Source organism: Talpa occidentalis, unplaced genomic scaffold (assembly GCF_014898055.3).
Source record: "Talpa occidentalis isolate TD23 unplaced genomic scaffold, MPIMG_talOcc4v2.1 talOcc4.6, whole genome shotgun sequence".
NCBI lineage: Eukaryota > Metazoa > Chordata > Mammalia > Eulipotyphla > Talpidae > Talpa > Talpa occidentalis.
In genome coordinates, this window is record NW_023604972.1 from 50,533,015 (window position 1) to 50,553,764 (window position 20,750).

The 20,750-nt window shown below is 35.5% G+C and overlaps 1 protein-coding gene across 6 annotated transcripts in view; it reads right to left on the bottom strand.

Moving 5' to 3' along the window:
* Positions 1 to 20,750, bottom strand: part of HELQ (helicase, POLQ like) — a 46,962-nt gene that overhangs the window by 23,853 nt on the left and 2,359 nt on the right. For 4 of the 6 annotated variants that reach the window (XR_008549324.1, XM_037530380.2, XM_037530381.2 and 1 more), the window contains exons 3-11: positions 17,613 to 17,791; positions 16,605 to 16,805; positions 16,151 to 16,223; positions 15,514 to 15,611; positions 13,149 to 13,247; positions 11,500 to 11,645; positions 10,641 to 10,880; positions 6,931 to 7,072; positions 6,505 to 6,609 (exon numbers count right to left, since the gene is read on the bottom strand). Coding sequence is in view for 5 of the 6 variants with exons in the window: in XM_037530380.2 (XP_037386277.1) it covers positions 6,505 to 6,609; positions 6,931 to 7,072; positions 10,641 to 10,880; positions 11,500 to 11,645; positions 13,149 to 13,247; positions 15,514 to 15,611; positions 16,151 to 16,223; positions 16,605 to 16,805; positions 17,613 to 17,791 (1,283 nt within the window). In the remaining variant the exon portion in view is untranslated. Of the gene's footprint in view, positions 1 to 6,504; positions 6,610 to 6,930; positions 7,073 to 10,640; positions 10,881 to 11,499; positions 11,646 to 13,148; positions 13,248 to 15,500; positions 15,612 to 16,150; positions 16,224 to 16,604; positions 16,806 to 17,612; positions 17,792 to 20,750 lie in introns of those variants that run through there. The other 2 variants (XM_054688266.1, XM_037530383.2) reach the window with 2 other exon arrangements.

Sequence of the window (20,750 nt, forward strand, 5' to 3'; positions counted from 1 at the left end):
AAGTAAGTCTAGTAAACATCCAGCACCACAAAGAGTTACAAATTCTTTTTCTTGTGATGAGAACTTTTAAGTGCTACTCCCTTCTTAAGTTTTTGAATATTTTTTCACAAGGTCTTCAAAGCTGTACTCTTTGTTTATTTCCCAATTGATATTACTAATTCCTGTTCAGTCCCCTTTAGAAACTCTCGCTTCTCACCTCTCCAGCATCCTTTACCTCTAACATTTGCATTAAAAAAAGAAAAACAACCATGTAGAAAACACAACTAAATGAGTCCACTAACACAGGACCAGGCAACACTTTCCTTGACATGCAACCTAAAAATAAATAATAGTTTCCTACCTCTTCTTCTTCTTTTTTTTTTGAAAGGTTTATTTATTATGTATACAAGAATTGGGGTATAGGCCAGAGGTATGGGGGATGAGAGGATTCACCAGAGACAGAGTGGGGAACAGAATAGGCAGATTGACTGAAATACACTGCTGAGGAGAGCAGTGGGCGAGTCAGGAGAGGTCTGCTGTGCCATGTGGGTAGCTCCTGGCCAGGGATCGAACTCGTGCTGCAGTGGCTGCGGATAGCTTCATAGGTTGCGTACCAACCCTTTGTGCCACCAGGGAGGCCCTTCCTCCCTCTTCTTGATGTTCTCTCACTCCCAACTCTTTTTCCTGTGTGTGTGTGTGTGTGTGTGTGTTTGGTGTTGTTACCTTCTTCTTTCCCCATCTTATTGCTATGTAAAATTTATAATGGCAATCAAAAGTAGTATTATTTAAAATTCAATTTGGTGTTCATATGTACAGTTGATTCCAAATTAGAATAATTTTATATGAGCCAATTTCAATGAAATCAGCATGTTACATTTAAATATAGTCAATCAATAAGTACATTTCTTTTAAAATTCTTTCAACTGGAGAACTTTAATTATTTCATATCAAACCATTATAAGGGATAAAAAATACTTATACAGTATAGACATTTTATATTATTCTTTTAATAAAAATCATGCTTAATAAAGTATCCAAATGGGCTAAAACTGCACTTTTAAAATAGTCAAGAACTGGGGCCTCTCTGGTGGTGCAAGGGGTTAAGATTCAGCACTATGAAGCTATCCACAGAGTTCCATACCTGGCAAGGAGCTTCCCACATGGTGCTGCAGACCTCTCTGGTCTCCCCACTGGTCCCCTCAGCAGTGTATTTCATTCAACCTGCCTGTTCTGTTTCCCACTATTTCTGGTGAATCCTCTTACACACACCCCCACATCTCTGGCATGTACCCCAATTTATTTATGCATGTATCATAAATAAATGAATCTTTAAGAAAAATAGTCAAGAACTGATAGTTTGTAGATTATCAACAAACTTATTTTCTGTACTGCTTTCTACTTGGTTGGTTACTGTTAACACTGGAATGTGTGTGACTAAGGAGGCAGAAGGTTTACAAAGCGAACTGCTAGTTATTAGGACAAACCCTTAGAACGATTTTAAGGCTCTTTAGTTTGGGGTTAGGTGCTCACTCAAGCTGAAACTAGTTAAACCAACATGCGCAGAGAAGACCCTTTGTGACCTAATCACCTGAGGTTTATTTACATAATAAAATTTCCACCAAAGGGGGTACTTTGTCACCACTTTCTAAACATGTAACCCATGAAGAAGCCTGATCTGGTTATGAAACTACACTGCAACTGTGCAACCAAGATTCTGAATATTTCATCCTGCCCTCCACCCTGTACAAATACCCAGTATTCTTATAAAAATCCTATCTTCCTTTAGGAAGCTGAGTCTGTACTTTGGGAGTGATCCCTTTCCTTCTTACTCAATTCAAGCAATTAAATTCTTTCTGAACTCATGGATCTATTGGTCAGTATGTTATCCTCTCACCAGTACCACATTATTTTGGCTGGTTACTGAAGCTTTCCAGTAGTAAGTCTGGAAGTCAAGTAGTATGTGAAATAGTGTGAACTCTCTAACTTTATTCTTTTTTTTTTATAGAGGCATGTTTATTTATTTATTTATTTGTTTGTTTGTTTGTTTTGTTTATACATGCACTGGGTACAGTCAGAAGCACGCGAGGGTGAGAGAATTCACCAGAGCCAGAGCGGGGAGCAGAGCAGGCAGAAGGACCGAAGTACACTGCTGAGGGGAGCAGCGGGCGGCAGGAGAGGTCTGCGCGCCATGTGGGACCCTCCTCCTCCGGTGGCCGGGGAGCAGCCGTGGATCGAACCGGCGCTGCAGAGGCCGCGGGCAGCTTCGCAACCCAGCGCTCAACCGCTGCACCACCGGGGAGGCCCTCTCTAACTTTATTCTTTTACAAAACTGTTTTTGGCCATTCTGGTCTTATTTTTTTTTTTTAATAGAGGCATGTTTTATTTATTTATTTGTTTGTTTGTTTTGTTTATACATGCACTGGGTACAGTCAGAAGCGCGGGAGGGTGAGAATTCACCAGAGCCAGAGCAGGGAGCAGAGCAGGCAGAAGGACCGAAGTACACTGCTGAGGGGAGCAGCGGGCGGCAGGAGAGGTCTGCGCGCCATGTGGGACCCTCCTCCAGTGGCCGGGGAGCAGCCGGGGATTGAACCGGCACCGCAGAGGCCGCGGGCAGCTTTGCAATCCAGCGCTCAACCGCTGCACCACCGGGGAGGCCCTCATTCTGTTCTTTTGCCTTTCCAAATACATTCCAGCAGCCTGCAATTTCAACGAAAGAAAAAAAGTCTGCTGGGATTTTGATTAGGATTACATTTAATTTATATATCAATTTAAGAAATAATATTTGAATAACATTGAGTGTTCTAATTCATGAACATGATGTCCTTCTCCATTTATCAGGCCTTCTTTAATTTCTCTCAGCAGTATTTTAGTTTTTAATATATAAAGGTATGACACATATTTGTTGAATTTATCCCTGTTTCATGTTTTTGATGTTATTAAAAATGGGATTGTTTTTTCCATTATTTAAAATATAAAAATACAATTTTATATAAAAATACAATTGAGTTTTATACTTTGGCCCTAAATCCTGTTAAACAGCTAATTAAATTCTAGTTTTCTGTTCATTCCTTTGAATTTCTCTTGAACTCAGTGTCATTAGAAAATAAGATAGCTTTGGGGCCTCCCCAGTGGTGCAGTGGTTGATTGCTGGGTTGCGAAGGTGCCCGCAGCATCTGCAGTACTGATTCAATCCCTGGCCACCAGGTGAGGGTCCCACATGGCGCGCAGACCTCTCTGCCGCCTGCTGCTCCCCTCAGCAGTGTACTTAGTCAGTCTGCCTGTTCTGCTCCCTGCTCTGGCTCTGGTGAATCATCTCACCCTCCTGCGCTTCTGACTGTACCCAGTGCTTGTATAAATAAATAAATTAATTTTAAAAAATCCAAATTTAAAAAAAAAAAGAAAATAAGATAGCTTTACTTTCTCCTTTCCCAATCTCTATGCCTTTATTTTCCTTCCTATCTTATTGTATAGCTACAGCCTGGTGGCATGGAGAAATCAGATATCTTTGCTTTTCCTAATTTTAAGGAGATAAACATTTAGTCTTCACCATGAAGTATGATGTTACCTTCATTGTTTAAAATAAACACCCTTCATCAGGTTGAAGAAGTTCTCTTACTACTTATTTGTTGAGTTTTTATCTAATGATGTGATGAATTATGTCAAATAGAGAATTACACCGAATTTTAAATGCTAAACCAACAGCATTACTGGAATAAATTCTAACTGATCATGGTATATTACTCTGACAATGTATTGCTGAAGTACTAATATTTTGATATTTTTATATCTCTGTTTACCAGAAATGTTGTCCTGTAGTTTTATCTTTCTGCATATCTTTCTCTGGTTTTGTATCAGAATAAAATTAGTCTCATGAAAAGGAGCAGTGTTCTTTCTCCCACCATTTTCTGGAAGAATGTATGATTAGCATTATTTTTTCCTTAAGTGTTTAACAGAATGCATTAGTGAAGTCAGTTGGGACTGGCGTTTTCTTTGTGGGAAGGCATCTAAATTCAATTTACTTAATAGGTATAGAGTTACTTACATTTTTCTAATACATTTTCAATTAATTTTGGAAATTGTGTTGTTCTCCAATGTCCTCCGTTTTGTTTAAGCTGTTGAACTCATATTTTAGGTTCAAAGATAATCCCTTTCATTTTTATTTATTTTTATTTTTTAAAGATTTATTTACTTATGCATACAAGAACTGGGGTACAGTCCAGATGTATGGAGGATTCACCAGAGACAGAGTGGGGAACAGAACAGGCAGATTGGTTGAAAATACACTGCTGAGGGGAGCAGCGAGCAAGTCAGGAGAGGTCTGCTATGCCATGTAGGTTGCTCCCTGGCCAGCAGTGGGAATCGAACTCGTGCTGCAGTGGCTGCGGAGAGCTCCATAGTTTGTGTCTTAACCCCTTGTGCCACCAAGTAGGTCCCCAAAGATAATCCCTTTTATATTTAGGATCTTTAGTAATTTAGGTATTCTCTTTTTCTCCTAATTAATTCAATCAATAATCTTACTGAGCTTTTCAAAGAATCAGCATGTGGCTTCATAATTTTTCCCCTCTTGTTTGTCTATTTTTTTCATTGATTTCTGCTTTTAACTGTATTATGTTCTTTACTTATTTTGTTATTGTTGCTCTTTCTTAAGATGAAACTTAGATTACTGATGTTGGAGCTTTCTTGTATTCTAATAAGCATTTAAAGCTATAAATTTCCCCTTAAACATTTCTTTAGCCAGAGTCCACTAATTTTGATACCTGTTTCATTTTTACTCTATTTAAGACACTTTGTAAGTGCTCTTGTAATTTTTACACTGACCATAGTTCAAAGTATGCTGTTTTGATGCTGTTTTATTTCCAAATATTTGACTATCTTCCTGATATCTTTCTACTTCTGATGAATATTATAATTCTGTTGTATTTAGATACATGCTTTCAATTCTTTTAAGTGTACTGAGACTTGTTTTATGGTCCAGAATACCATCTATCTTGCTGAGTGCTTTATGGGCACTTAACAAATTTTCACATACACAGTGACATCCAGAAAGAATAGAGGCTAGCTAGGAAGACAGAAACCTAAATTATAGCCCATCTAAACTGTAACTCACTGAAGGTGGCTATGTAGTACAATGGATAGCGCACTGGACTGCTATACTGTAATTCACTGAATAACCTTGAACTAATGACTGATTCACTGGGTTGGTCACCTTATCATATATATATATATGCAGTAGCACTTGATGATCTTCATGATCTTTCTTCCTTTTTTTCCTTGGAAACCTTCTTACTGCAGGTTTTTTATCACATTTCACATGGATTACTACAAGTACTTTCAAACTAATCATGCAATATTTCTGCATAATATTATTATCACCCCTGTTTTACAGATAGGACAACTAATTAAGGCTTAAGAGAGATAAGGTAATAAGAAACATAATTGACGTAGAGATCAGGGCATGTTTGCTATCAAACCCCAGTTCTAAATAACCACACCCAACAATTTTACTAATTCTCTACTGAAAACTGACAGTTTCACAATTCTTTAGTTTGATATTTATGCTCTCCCATCTCTTCCAGTCTACAGCAATCTGGCCCCAACTTTTTCCACCTTCCTTTTATTCTTTAGGAACTTTACCCCTCCTCAAGAGCTATAGAGTAGAATCTGGTCTATTGGCTGATACCCCACATCATCTCACACTTTCTCATCTTTCAATCAGTTTTTTTAAGTGCCTTGAATAGCTTATCCCTTTCTTCTGCTTATCTAAAACCTCTCTCTCTTTTAATATACAGCACTCGTTCCTTGTCTTCCTTGCAATTGCTACTCTTCTAAATTGCCAGGGGATATTACATATTGCATCACTCACCTACCTTTTCTCATATCCTTTATTAACCAATCACTTTTTATATTTTCACCTAAGCTGGTCAGGTCAATGAAAGAAGATTGTATAACTGGCTAAGAGCACTGGTTTTACTGTTAGAGAAAGCTGAATTCAAACCTTGGCATTCAAACTTTGTGGATAAGTGACCTTTGGCACAAGGTTAAAATTTATTTAAGAGTAATCCTTAAGAAAAGAGCTAATTTCTAATCTTAGAGAAGAAAGTGCTTTTCTGCTATGTCCTTTTTTTTTTTCTTTTTAAACTTTCTGCTGGTAAAGGCTACACAAATGTTTATTATATCCCAGAATGGTCAGAGTACTACAGGTAAAACTTACTCTGAGCAAGGACAAAGTCTCTAGATTATTTCACATCAGGACCCACATCTGCAGTTCTTTGCTTCCCCCCTAGTAGCCACCAAAATCTCTTACTTGTTATGGATACCAGCTGTGATTGTTAATTTTTCATATTTGTTATAATTCAATGGATTAAAAATGCACATATAAACCTAGGTTCAGAGTTATCATGTCACAGGCTATTTGTCCATATTAGACTAAAGGTTGACATTTTCTCATATTTTACAGTTTTTGTAACTTTTTAACCTCTATTATTTCAGGTGACAGTAATAAGATTTAAAAATATTAAAAAATACCTTTAAACCAATCAAAGAGAGAAACAAAGTTTGGATTCCTCTGGTGACTTCTTGAACAAGACAGCTATAGCAGTTTTCCAGTGGTCTATTTATTAACTCCAATACCTACAAAAGTTAAAATATCATCCACTGTGTTATAAAAAAATGGTGTTTTATATATAAAGATTTTATATTCTGCATAAATTTTATGGTGATAGAGAGAGAAAAAATATAAAGACAGAAGAATAAGAATTTAGAAGGTATTTTGAGAATGGAAGAAAGATAAATAGGGAAAATATATTCTATTAATTAATTTAAAAATAACAATTTCTTCAAGTATTTTGAAGAGAATAGTAACTGAAAAATGATCTCATTAAAGGCTTAAACCAAAAACCAACAAAGAAAGTCAAACCAACCAGCCAGCCAACCAATCAACCTGACTATTACCTGTTGTTTGTCTTTTTCTTGCAATATAAGAATACTCTCCCCAGTAGTATCCATTCCAGCACGGCCAGCTCTGCCAATCATCTGTTGATATTGATTTCTCTTTAAAAATTCCCTAGCAACATAGGGAGCTCTTAAAATGACTCTGTGGAATTAACACAATTAATGAAAATTGACACTCCTTCTACTACAATAGCATCTATTTTTCAAACTCTTAATTTCACTATATCTCTGTGATATGAAATTCAATGACATATGAACTTCAGATAGTAACTACTATTATTTCCAAGAATCTATAATGTCATAGGGTCTTAATGTATATTATCTGTAATTCTCACAAAACTCTTGGCAATAATATATTTTTTAAAAAAATGGGTTAACTGAAGACAAATGGTTTATCTTTAACCACAAAATTAGTAATCACCAAAATCATGACTTGAATTCAAGTATGTCTAGCTGAAAAACTTATGATCAATCCATTATCACAATAATGTCCAAAGCTTTTGGTTTTTAGTGCATAAATGAAAAATTTGACCATGCATTACCAACATATGCATATTTTATGAACATATATTATTGTCAACTATATGCAAATGCAGATTTCAACTATTTTTGGTCTACAACAATGATGATTTCAATCCTATTCACCTATATATTAGTCTACAGTCAGTTTTTCTGTTCAAAGAGAGAAAATCTATGTCATTTATCTATAATAACCAACTGCTTTATTTATAAATCTCAATAGTCAAAAGTAATAAACACTTGAAGAAAATTAGTAACCAAAAAAAAACCAACAGGAACATGCAGAACAAATGTTTGACAAAAGCAAAAAAAACAGGTAACAGAAGAGAATTTTAAAAAATTATAATTAGTATTCATAGCAAATTCTAGAAGGTATTGCATTCAGAATATGAGAGCTGACAATATGAAGAAAGAGTAATAAGAGTTCTTGCAAATTAAGAAAAATATTTAAAGTCATTTGAAAAATTCAAAAGAACAAAATTACGAGTGAAAATAGTAAACAGATATAGTTATAACCTGCTTTTCCTATATAGAAGATAATGTTGAATAAGAACAGAAAAATATGCAAGAAAAGATTGAAAAATGTATTAGAAAAGTTAAAAATTGAAGGCTGAATCTAAGAGGTGTCAACACTGTCTAACAAGTTACAGGAGCAGAGAACAGAGATAATGGAGGGAAATAAAGAATTGAAACAAATTAAGATGAAGAAAGGCATAAAACATCAAATCCAGAGAATTGCCCAAGTGCTAAGCCTTATGAAAAAAAGTAGGTCAGTTAGGATAGTTGGGGTTGTAGAATTAGACTTTCCAAGTGCAAAGGTTGGCTTTGAAACCCATTTGCTGGGCATGAGTCAGGTAAGTTACTTAACTGTTCAGTGCCCCATATTCCTTTCCTCGCAGAGATGCTGTAAGGATCTATTAAGTGAGTACATGTGAAGTTGTTATGACATGGGTGGGGATGGTATAAAGCTGCAGTTATTATTACACACTATAATTAAATTTGAAGGTTAAAGAGAAATGTCTAGACACTTCTGGAGAGGAACAAACAGCAAACCCATGCAAAAAAAAAAAAAAAAAAAGAGCAACACATGCTTCTAGAAAATATGGAGCGACAATAGTACAAAGTCCCCAAAGGAAAAAAATGAAGCTAGAATTCTTTTCATAGCAAGGTGTTAAAGTCTGAGGCCAAATTAAGATGTCTTCAACTATGCAAATACTCAAAATATTTTATATTCACTGCATTAAAAATATTCCTCAGGAATAGCAAAATAAAAAATAAGTCATAGAAAGAAGATGAAGGATACAAGAGGCAGTGGTAAGCACAAAAATAAGTGAAATTCAAAGGTAAGTTTAAATTATTATCAAGTGTAAAATGAAAGAAAATTAAAATTCTCTAAAATACTAGGTAACTGCAACATACATAAGGTAGAGTCAGAGAATATACAAATGTTAACTCTGGTTATCTGCAGGAGAGGTTATAGTCAAAGAGGTTATAGTTATAATTCTGAAGTGATAGAAAAACATTTAATTATAACTGTTAAAATTTTAAGAATAACAATTGAAATAAGAGCAATAGTCTAAATGTAATTTCCATTTTTTTTCTCTATTTGTTAGGAAATGGAAAACTTAATCAGTGACAGTTTAAAAACTAAAGGATGGGGGCCTCCCTGGTGGCGCAGGCGGTTGAGTGCAGCGCTGTGAAGCTGTCCACAGCCTCTGCAGTGCCGGTTCAATCCCTGCCGGCCTCGGAGCAACCCACATGGCAAGCAGACCTCTCCTGTCTTGCCCACTGCTCCCCTCAGCAGTGTATTTTGTCAGTTTCCCTGTTCTGTTCCCCGCTCTGTCTCTGGTGACTCCTCTCACCCTCCCGTGCATCTGGCCTGTACCCCAGTTTTGAATAAATAAAATAAATCTTAAAAAAATAAATAAATAAAAGCATATCCCAAGGTTTAAAAAAATAAAAACTAAAGGATGGGAAAATAATATACTTGGCAAAAAATATAGTTCTAATACTCAAAGTAAAATCACTAAATGAGGAAAACAAGGACCTATTACATTGAGGAAAGGTATAATTCAGAAATAAGATATTTGGAGTAAAATGTTGTTTATCTAAATAGTTTTAAAGCATACAAAGCAAAAACTTCTATAAATGCAAAAAGGTGAAACTGACAACTCCAAGGGAGTTGTCAAGGAGACTAATATAGTTAATTATAAGGGAGACTAATATACTTCTCTGAAATAGACAGATCAAGGAATCACAAAGAAGAAAATATAAGTGCTTTTAATACAATTAATAACTGATCTCATTAATGTATACAAACTGCACACCTAGCAGAAAATACATGTTAATATTTATGCAATATTTCAAAAAATCTCACAAATTATAAAGAACAGAAATCTATTACATGGGCCGGCAACTTTGGTAATAACTGAAAAAGAAATCAAGACTCTACTATGAAAACAGACATTAGAACAATAGAATTGGCATGAAAGAAGTTTCTGGGTAATTAAAATGGTTTATATCTTGAGTGTGATATTGGATTATTTGTCAAAATTCAGTAAAAGAAATGCTTAAAATTTCTAAAAAAATAATTTTTTGGAAATTTTGTGTACTCTTGGGAGAGTTGTCCATTCAAATGTATGTATGTACCTGTGTACATACATAGATATTTATAGAAGTATGAATTCATAGATATTTTGTTTGGATTTTGTTTCATTGTTGGCTCTTGGGAACTTTTTCAGTTGGTTCCTAAGTCCCTGATTTTAACATAAATCATGTTATTCTTAAAAAAATAAAAGATACTAGTACAAGTTTGCTGCTGTTTCAAGGAAACACCAAGGCATTTACAAATGGTGGATAGTTCGCCAACTACTTCTAGACAACTAGCATGATAAACCCTAACATCAAAACCAAAGAGAGAAGGCACAAAGAGAGAAGGAATCTAATACTGGGAAATGTAATTCAATAAAAAATGAATCACAGGAGGAGGAGGATGGATACAAGAGGCAGTGGTAAGCACAAAAACAAGTAAAAAATTAAAGGGAAAAACCCAAACAACCAATTCAGAGAATGGTGAAAAAACACTGGATAAATTCTCACTGACTACTGAAAAGGAGTAAAGTGTCAACAAAACCTTGACAAGATAGGGACTGAAAAGTGTTGAGTCTGGCCCAGAATTTCTTATATCTCACCTTCGCGCTGGTAGGTTAACGCCTGCTGCTAGGGTGGACGTGCAGGTAAAAATGCAGAGAACTCCTGTGGAGTAGGCCTCCTCCAGCACCTTCCTCTCATCACTTGTTAAACCACTGTGGTGATAAGCAACTCCAAATGGGATAGTGTGTTTTAAAACAGGACACAGGTTGCCACTGCTGATATTCCTCAAGTTCTTCATCACCTCCTGTTTTTCTTTCTCCTTGTGTTTCAGATAGTTCCTAGAAAAACCATCTCTTAGAGATTTGAACGCTTGATCTTATAGTGACAAAATGTCTATCATTTTAATTTCAGGTGATGCATGTAAACATTCTATTTTTAAAAATGTGTTATTTCTGCTGATGTAAGTGTATAAAATATTCTTAGAATTTTGATTCTGATTTCATTAACTGTCAGGAAGTCTCCCTCAATGTTTTTTTGTGGATCATAGATTCCTATGAAAATATAAGAAAGCTATGTAAAAAAATATTCACATAAATACAACACTTTGTATATAATTTCAGAGGATTCATGAACTTCATCCTTATATTTCTAAAGAATCCATGAATTACAGGGCCTACGACTAGGCCCCTGCTCTAGATGTTACCAATATTATTTTCATTAGAACATACACCTTTACTGAAGATGATTTTATGCCAGACGTTTTCTTCTCAAGAGGCATTAGCAGCAAGAATCAAAATGACAGCTGACAGTTAAACTTTCAAGGTCACAGTCTTTAGAATCTAGCATAACATCTTACTATAAAGTTTTGCAAGAAGCAATTAGTGCTTGTTGAATAAACAGGAAACACAGCATACATACATCATGACAAAAACTGAACAGTTTGTAAGATCAACATACTTGCTTAAAAATTTGCATATCATTTCAGCAACATTTTCACAGTTCTTCTTAGTGGGACAAAAAACTAAGCAGGAATAATTAGGAATCACTTCTGTCACCAATGCTACCAAGTGATCAGGATCCATCCTTTTCAGAATATCAGAATACTGCATAAAAAGATGTAGGAACAAGTTAGCAATTGTGAAATTCTGTTATTTTATCAGTTTTGAATGGTAGGTAAGCCATCTCTAATTCTGAAATTCTCATTTAATAAATCTAATTACTTAAAAGAAAACATGAAACCTATATTAAATAACAAAATGTTAGGTTCTACTTTTCTCTTAATTAGGGCTTTGTTAAGTATATTTAGTTTTAAAGAAGTGAAAATAGTTAATGTTATTAATAACGACACACATGCCCATGTCCATCAAAGCAAAACAAAGATAACCAGAGAAACTCAGATTGTCCCTAATAATAATCAAAGAACTGCATAAGTAAAATATTCTTCTTATTATTACTAATAGTTTTCAAAAACATTGATTCAGTATACTATAGTATACTACAGCATATATTTTCAGAAATATTTATCAAGCAGACACAGGAAAACAAAAACATGAAGAACCATGTAAAATTACTTAAAATCTCATTCCTTCTACATTAAAAATTAAATTAATTAAAATACAGATTTGAAATATACCTTTATAAAAGAATAAAACTGGTAAAATCCCTTTTCCCCTTTTAATATCTTTCACCTAAGTCATAGCACATTAACTTAGTGAACACTAACATTTCATACATATCTGAACTACAGAACCCAAGATACTTCATTTTATTGTCACTGAATGAATAAAAATTTAAGGGAGAGGTTCCCAAGTTTTCTTGGTTCATGGAGCCCCAAGGTCAAAAGAAATACCTGAACATTTTATTAGGTAGTTAGGTGCCAACAACTTATTAAGTGTGTATTTCCTCACAACTTAGGTGTCATTTGGGCCTCCCCTGTCTGCAGCCTCTGCGGTGCGGGTTTGATCCCGGCCAGCTGGGGAGAAACCCACATGGCGTGGCAGATCTCTCCTGTCTTGCCCGCTGCTCCCCTCAGCAATGTATTTCAGTCAGTCTGCCTGTTCTGTTCCCACTCTGTCTCTGGTGAATCCTCTCACCCTCCCGTGCATCTGGCCTGTACCCCGATTCTTGTATAAATAAATAAATCTTTAAAAAAAATTCTGTTTAAAAAAAAAAAAACTTAGGTGCCATTTGAATAAATAATACACATCAGTTGAATGAATGAAAAGAAACTTATTTCATTTTTAAATAATCCTACGCCCACCAACAGGATGTGCGCACAACTGAGCACAGTTCAAACCTTAGAATCAATTGGATATAGCCACCCTCATTTTCTGTGCTACATTGATCTTTCACAAGTTATCTGCTTATTGTAACAAAAGTAACCCAACTTCACAACAATATAGGATATCACAAAGAGGAATGTAGTGTGATCTCAAGTTGAAACTGAAATTGCATTGAACCAGCAGTTTGTATGGTGTCCAAGAGATGTCAGGCATCAGTTGTTTCTCTCAAAAACCTGAACTCTCCATGGTACCCACATGAATCTTGTGCAGCTCCCCTTGGCATAAAATCTGGAAATCCTGATGTTCAAGAGTGAGTAATATTACCTTATAATTAAGGAGACGTGAAAAAGTCATTCCATTCTCAGCTTTGCTGTCAACCTCGTATATTGAATCACTTATTTTTAGATATTCTTTTAATTCAACCTTGAATTAAAAGGACATTTGCAATTAATACCATATATAATTCCTCTTTACAGTTTTAGGTTTTGTAAATTACGTTGTAAAAAATGATAGCTATATAAAAATCTGAGCTTTCCTAATGTATGTAATGTGTACTTCAACTTAAAAGTTTTTCTTTGTCATTTGTCTCTTTTTCCTTTAAATCAAAATAGTAATTAACATCCTTGAAGAAGTACTTTTGAATTGAATAGTCACATATCTAAAAGGAAATAATACATGTTTATATTTAGTATAAGAAAAAATATAAATGAGTCAAGTGTTCACACTCACATGTTTATTTAGGAGATATTTGTGTTATCCTTCAAAATCTAAAATTTTCTTACTAGTCATCAGTTTCAATTCTAAATATCACCATAATATTTCTAATTTGTAGACAAAAAGTTTATAAATATAAGGAGCTCCCTGGTGGCACAGGGATTAAAGTCTCAGCACTATCAAGCTATCACCAGTCAGTGCTGCATGAGTTCAATCCCCAGCCAGGGAGCTAACGCACATGGAGCAGCAGACCTCTCTGTCTCACTTGCTGCTCCCCTCAGCAGTGTATTTCAGTAGATTCGCCTGTACTGTTCCCCACTCTGTCTCTGGTGAATCCTCTCACCCCCTCCCCGCCTCGCCCCTGCACCTCTGGCCTGTACCCCATTTCTTGCATGCATAAATAAATTTTTAAAAAGTTTATAAACATAGTGCATTGCATTTTTATTTTTTTTTTAAAGATTTATTTATTTATTATTTATACAAACACTGGGTACAGTCAGAAGCGCGGGAGGGTGAGAGAATTCACCAGAGCCAGAGCAGAGAGCAGAACAGGCAGAAGGACCGAAGTACACTGCTGAGGGGAGCAGTGGGCGGCAGGAGAGGTCTGCGCGCCTTGTGGGACCCTCCTCCGGTGGCCGGGGAGCAGCCGGGGTGCTGCAGAGGCTGCGGGCACGTTCGCAACCCAGCGCTCAACCACTGCGCCACCGGGGAGGCCCTGCATTGCATTTTTAAAGAACAGCATCTAATTTGAAAATTAAGGTCAGAAACATCTCTTGAAAAGTCTCATATTTTGTGAAAATTTAAAAACATCAAATTTCAAATAAAAATTATACTTTGAAAACCTGACTAAATACAGAACATGCACACTAGAACTGCACCCAGAGCCCCTTTCAAATAAATGTGAATTAAATTTATGAGCTTTCTTCAAACCCAATAATGCTATTAAATTTAAGTCTTAATTTATTAAAAAAGTGTAACTACCAAAACATATACATTCTAAAACATTTTAACTTTTAGATAATTTTATTTATGTGCTAATAACATGAATCAAATGAAAACAATTGTTTAAAGAATAAGAAGTATAAAAATAAAATGGGTCAGAAAACTTCATTCAATAAATATTCATTGAAGGTCAATGGCTAAACAATATTAAAGGTGCAAGAGATATATTAGTCACCATAGCCAAAGTGACCCCAAATAGTTTAATTTCCTTTTTTAAAAACGATTTATTTATTTATTTTTGCATAGATGAACAAGGGTGTAGGCCAGAGGTGTGGAGGGTGAGAGGATACACCAGAGACAGAGTAGGGAGCAGAACAGGCAGATCTACTGAAATGCACTGCTGAGGCGGGTAGAAGGGGAGACAGGAGAGGTCCGTGAGCACCATGTAGGTTAGCTCCCTGGCTGGGGATCAAACTCAGGCCACTGCAGTGATAGCATTGAGACTTAACCCCTACGTCACTGGGAAAGCCCTAGTTTAATTTTCTTTTTTTTTTTTAAAGTTTTTTTTGTTTGTTTGTTTTTTTAATAGAGGCATGTTTATTTATTTATTTATTTGTTTGTTTGTTTGTTTGTTTATACATGCACTGGGTACAGTCAGAAGCGCGGGAGGGTGAGAGAATTCACCAGAGCCAGAGCGGGGAGCAGAGCAGGCAGAAGGACCGAAGTACACTGCTGAGGGGAGCAGCGGGCGGCAGGAGAGGTCTGCGCGCCATGTGGGACCCTCCTCCAGTGGCCGGGAGCAGCCGAGGATCGAACCGTCGCCGCAGAGGCCGCGGGCAGCTTCGCAACCCAGCGCTCAACCGCTGCGCCACCGGGGAGGCCCACCTAGTTTAATTTTCTTTACAGCCTTGGTGAGTAGAATTAGGCCCCTTCACTATCCCATAGAATTTTTTGATGTAATATGTTTGCTACTTTTCTTTCTAAACAAGATGATACATTACAAATCAGTACAGTGCAAACCTTAGGTACATACTGGTCTAAACTGACTGGTATAATATTCTGCTTGTAGGAACTCTTGGAGATCTTCAACATTGTTCAGTGTTGCACTCATACCAATAACTTGAGTTGTTTCTAAAATAAAACCACAGTATAGAAGAAATATATTCTTTAGTATCTCATAATAGTAATTTTAGCAACCTTTTAGGTTCTGAATTCTTTCTGCTTGATCTGGGAAAGGAGGATGGGGACAGAGTAAGAAAAATATTGATACAAATATATTACCAGAGCAGCATACTCATGAGTGCCATGTGCTAGCCATTGCTCAAACCTTTCCATGTGTTAATGCATGTAAACCTCACAGCAATCCCATCACATCAATGCCATTATTATCTCTAGCTTAGTGATCAAGAAGCAAAAAATGATTGAATCACATGTTAAAACACATACAGTAAGTGAAAGATAATGACAGGACATTCTTAAACGTTAAATCATTGATATTCACAATTACACTCATTCATTCATTCTTCCAATAAAAATTTATAAGCTTACTTTAGAAGTGAAAAACTAAGGCAAAATATATCTAGGTTATATCTATGTAAGAAAGAGGTTAGTCTTTTCTAGGTCTCTGATTTAAAATCAATTAAGCAACCACATTTGAAAAAAATACTTACTGCTAGTGTAGAGGATTTTTGCCAGGGTCATTTCTAGTATAGCCCCACGGCTTCCTTCGCCAATCATGTGCAACTTTGAGATTGAAAAAAAAAAAAGTAAATCTGCATTTAGTACCCATAGAAAACATGCATATATATTTATGACAAGAACTAACCCTTGTTTTATAACTCAAATATTCAATTAGAGAACATATGCATTATTTCACATTGAAGTTATGAGGTTTGGAGTCAACATCGGGACACATCTTGAATTCATAAGTACTCTTAAAAAATATAACACCACACAAATACACTCACACTCAAGAAACACTTAACACAAAACTGAATTTAAGATTACCAAGCATGAAATGTCTATCTCCATTATCTTTATATAGTCTCATAGAGCTACTAAAAAGAGTCACATAATAATGTTAATATAATAAAAATGCTGATAAATTCAAAAGTAGTAACCTACCTCATCAACAACAACTAGACCTAGACAGTTAATCCTTCCAGTTTCAATTAAGGAGTTTACCAGACTATGTCCTTTTTCAATAGTGGCAATATATAATGATTTCTTTTCCCTTCTTTTAATTGGAGGAAATTTTCCTTTGCTTCCAGCATATTCTTCAACAAAGAATCCCAACTCTATACCAAAACTCGACAAACCTGAAATCTAGAATATTAATTAAAATCAACAACAACAACAACAACAACCCCCCAGATAAATAAGAACTCTATTTAATGTTCACAGGGATTTAAAAACAACTGTGAATATTTAATACAGATCAATTGGGAACAAGGCCACAAAGATAAAACATATATATTTAAGAAATGTTATAGTGTGTTGATCTTTGCAAAATAGATGCAACTTTTAAACTACAGAAAGTGAAAATAAATTTCAACTGTCTCCTCTAACATAAAAGGCACCAGAATAATTCATTTATTTTGATAAAACTAGTTTCTGCTTGAAAAACTAGGCTAAATATTAATAGAACATTTAAAGGCATTTAATCCATCAATTTAGAAAAAAAGAAACTGCAACAGATAGAGTTAGATTTTCAGAAAGTACACCAGCTGATATTGCGCACCCTAAAAATATTAGTTCTCCATCATTAATAGAGGTATCTTTTTTTAAAAAAAAAAGATTTATTTTATTTATGCATACAGGAGCTGGGGTATAGGCCAGAGGTGCAGGAGGTGGGGGGAGATGAGAGGATTCACCAGAAACAGAGTGGGGAGCAGACAGGCAGATCTACTGAGATACACTGCTGAGGGGAGCAGTGGAGAGGTCCAGGTATTAAACTCATGCTGCAGTGGCGGCTGATAGCTTCATAGGGCTGAGACTTAGCCCCTTTGCCACCTTGGAGGCCCAACAGAGATATTTTTCTTAATAAATACTTGTTACATCTATACTAGTTTTTATATCCTAATATCAAAATAATATTAGCAAATACCACCTGTTTAAAAAAAAAAATCCAACCTTTTCTTGGACAATTGCTACATATGGTAGGATCATCAGCACATCTTTCCGCCGGCAAAGCAATTCTTGTAGCATTAGTATCTCAGCCACGAGAGTTTTTCCACCACTTGTTGGCAAGGAATATATTAAATTTTTCCTTTCTTTCACAGAATTCAATGTTAAGCAAGTATGTTGCCATTCTGTGGAATTTTAAGAAAAAGAATTATTTTCCTGTTTTGCAATCTCAAGATTTTCTAAGAAGGAATAATCAAATCCCCTTTTAGCAATATTTTCATGATAAATGTATTGATGTATTACATCAATGTTAAATATAAAAAATAACTCCAATTCTGTATGCTGTGCACAATCAGTGAAAGTCTAATTCAGGCCTGGTTAGTGTGTGTAGGCAACTGACCTACCCATTGCCAGCTGCAGGCTCAGGTCTAAGATTCCAGCAGGGCAGACAGGGCATACTGGACAAGGGGCATCTGGGAAGAAGCTCAAGGACATTTCAAAGTCTGTGTGAATTTAAGGCCTTCCTCTTATATCTTACAAGGGCATTGTGTAAGCTTCCCTTCCTCATTCACCCAAACACCACCTTAGAGGGAAATAGGGGGAAAGGAAAAAGAGCTGAACTGAAATTGTTTAAACCACAAAGACTAGGATTATCAACTGGCATATATATGATTTTCATGATCTATTTTTAGGTAAAATTTACAAAAAGGGACCAGATTCAAAATACAGTGTAAAAACCAGTATTAACTACTCCGTAGGGTAATTTGACAATGTGGACTATCCAAAACTTTCAAGATGCACATATTTTATCACTAGAAGAAAAGGCAAAAGATATGATATTTCACAGCAGGGAGAAATGCAAATGGCTAGCAAACACATGAAAAGATGTTCAACTGCTACCTACTATTTTGGTAAATTAACAAATAAAAAACAGGAACCCTTCCCCCCCCAAAAAAAAGCCCAATTATGCAAAATCTAGAGTGGAGACAAACAGGCATTCTTGTGTATTGTTTATGGGAACATAAACTCCTACAATCTTTTTGGAAAGCAGTATAGAAGTATAAAAATAAAACTGCACATTGCCTTTGAGTTGGCAGGATTAGTTTAGGACTAAAAGCGAAAATATATAATGTGTGTGATGTTCATCATAGCCTTGTTTACTAAGCAATGAGGATGGGGGTGAAGGTTGAATGAATTATTATATGATCATGATTATTTGCAACCTAAAAATGGAAGGTGGATTGATTTCTGTATGTTAAATACATAATTAAGTGAAGAGAACAGATAATAAATGTGTTTTGGATAGAAATTACCAATTACTGACAGCCAAGTACCTGGCCTTGACTCAGACTATAACTTGCAAAGCAACTATTATCATTACCATTAAAACCCCTTTTTAATACATCAGGAACTGAAATGAACCCAATTATGCTAGATACTGGAAAAGGATATATGCACAGAAGTTGGCCTTGAATATATTCCATGATTTCAAAATAAAAAGGCCTAACAGGTTGTATTAACAGTGGTATTAAAAAGTTTTATCTGAATGATAAGTTACTTAAATTTATTGTGCTTTGGTAATCCCCAAATATTTTCAAATTACGTACTTTTTTACATCTTGTATAGATACATCTTGGCCATATTCACAATTTACCCAATTCAGATTTTTAAAGTACAAAGTGACCAAAATAACAAATAGTTAGATTATAATTTCTCTTCACACCTTAAAAAAATTACATTAATTTAGTTCTCAGTATTTATATAAAGCACATTAAATATGGAATTCTATGATTATAAGGTAAATATAACAGCGTAAGATTGAGGTTCTATAGCTCAGCGGTTCTCAAACTTTTAGCACATCAGAATTCCTGGGGAGCTTGTTAGGACCATTGTCAGGTCCTACCCCCAGAGGTTCTGAGCCAGTAGGTCTGCAGTGGAGCCTGAGAAAGTGCATTTCAACAAATTCCCAGGTGACACCCTGCATTCCAGAAACTGTACTTTGAGAACCACTGCTTAGCTCAATGAAAAGTAGCACACATATTTATGCATTACATTGGTCATGTTATTAAACTAGATTTATAAGTAAAAGGAGATTTAAAAGTTGTTATTTACTGACATTCTTACTTAGAAGTTACCAATTACTGAGAGCCAAAGTCCAATGTGGCCTGTCCTTGACAAAGAATATAACTGGCAAAGCAACTATTAGTATCATTACTATTAGTACCCCTTTTTAATAGATCAGGAACTAAGGCGCAGAGTGTTAATCTTGTACTTAAGTGACAGGGCCAGAATTCATACTAGGTTGACAACCCCCAGCAGTTGAGAACCTACCAGAGCAGAACAGGTACAGTGCTAGTTACATAAGAAAAAGGTGAATTAAATAGAGCCCTGTCCTCAGGGTACTCATTCTGCCAGGAGATGCAGATTAAGCAAAGAACAAGGTGCTAGAAGAAAAGCAAAAGGGAGAAAATTAATATCTACTTCAAGGGCAAAACACACCATTAGCTCTTAAACAGCCGGTCTCACAATTTGAAATTAGAGTCTTGGAGAGCCTTGTATTAGACGGTTTTCTGTAGTCCTAGTTCTCCAATTTGATTATCTTCTCCCTGAGATGAGAATCCATGTTTTCTTAAGATACTAACTTAAAAGTTTCAGAAACACTATGACCAGCTGATAGGCTGATGTTGTAATAAGGCAGCAACTGTCTCTTCTTTGTCAAAAATGACAAGCATTTACAAGACATGCAAGGACCCAGTATTTTTGAAAAGCATTAGAAGATACATTGTTATTAATACTACTATCTCTTTGCACTTAAATTAACTTTAGCTGTTTTTAAAGATGTTTAGTTCTAATTAGTGGTATTATATAACGATTTCCTTCACTCCAGACATACTCAGAGACATTTTAACAACTAGTTTTCAGCAAGTGGACAGTTAAGGAACCATCAACTAAGAAAACTGAGGAAGAGTTAGGCAGAGAGAAAACTAGGAGTGCAGTATCATAAGTCAAGAAAGTGTAGGTGAACTACTGACAAGACAGGTATGGTGGCTAAAAAATATATTTGGGTTTAGACACCCTATTCATTATATATCTTACAAGAGTATAAAACGCACAGTTGAACTGGAAATGATTTGAAGACAGGAA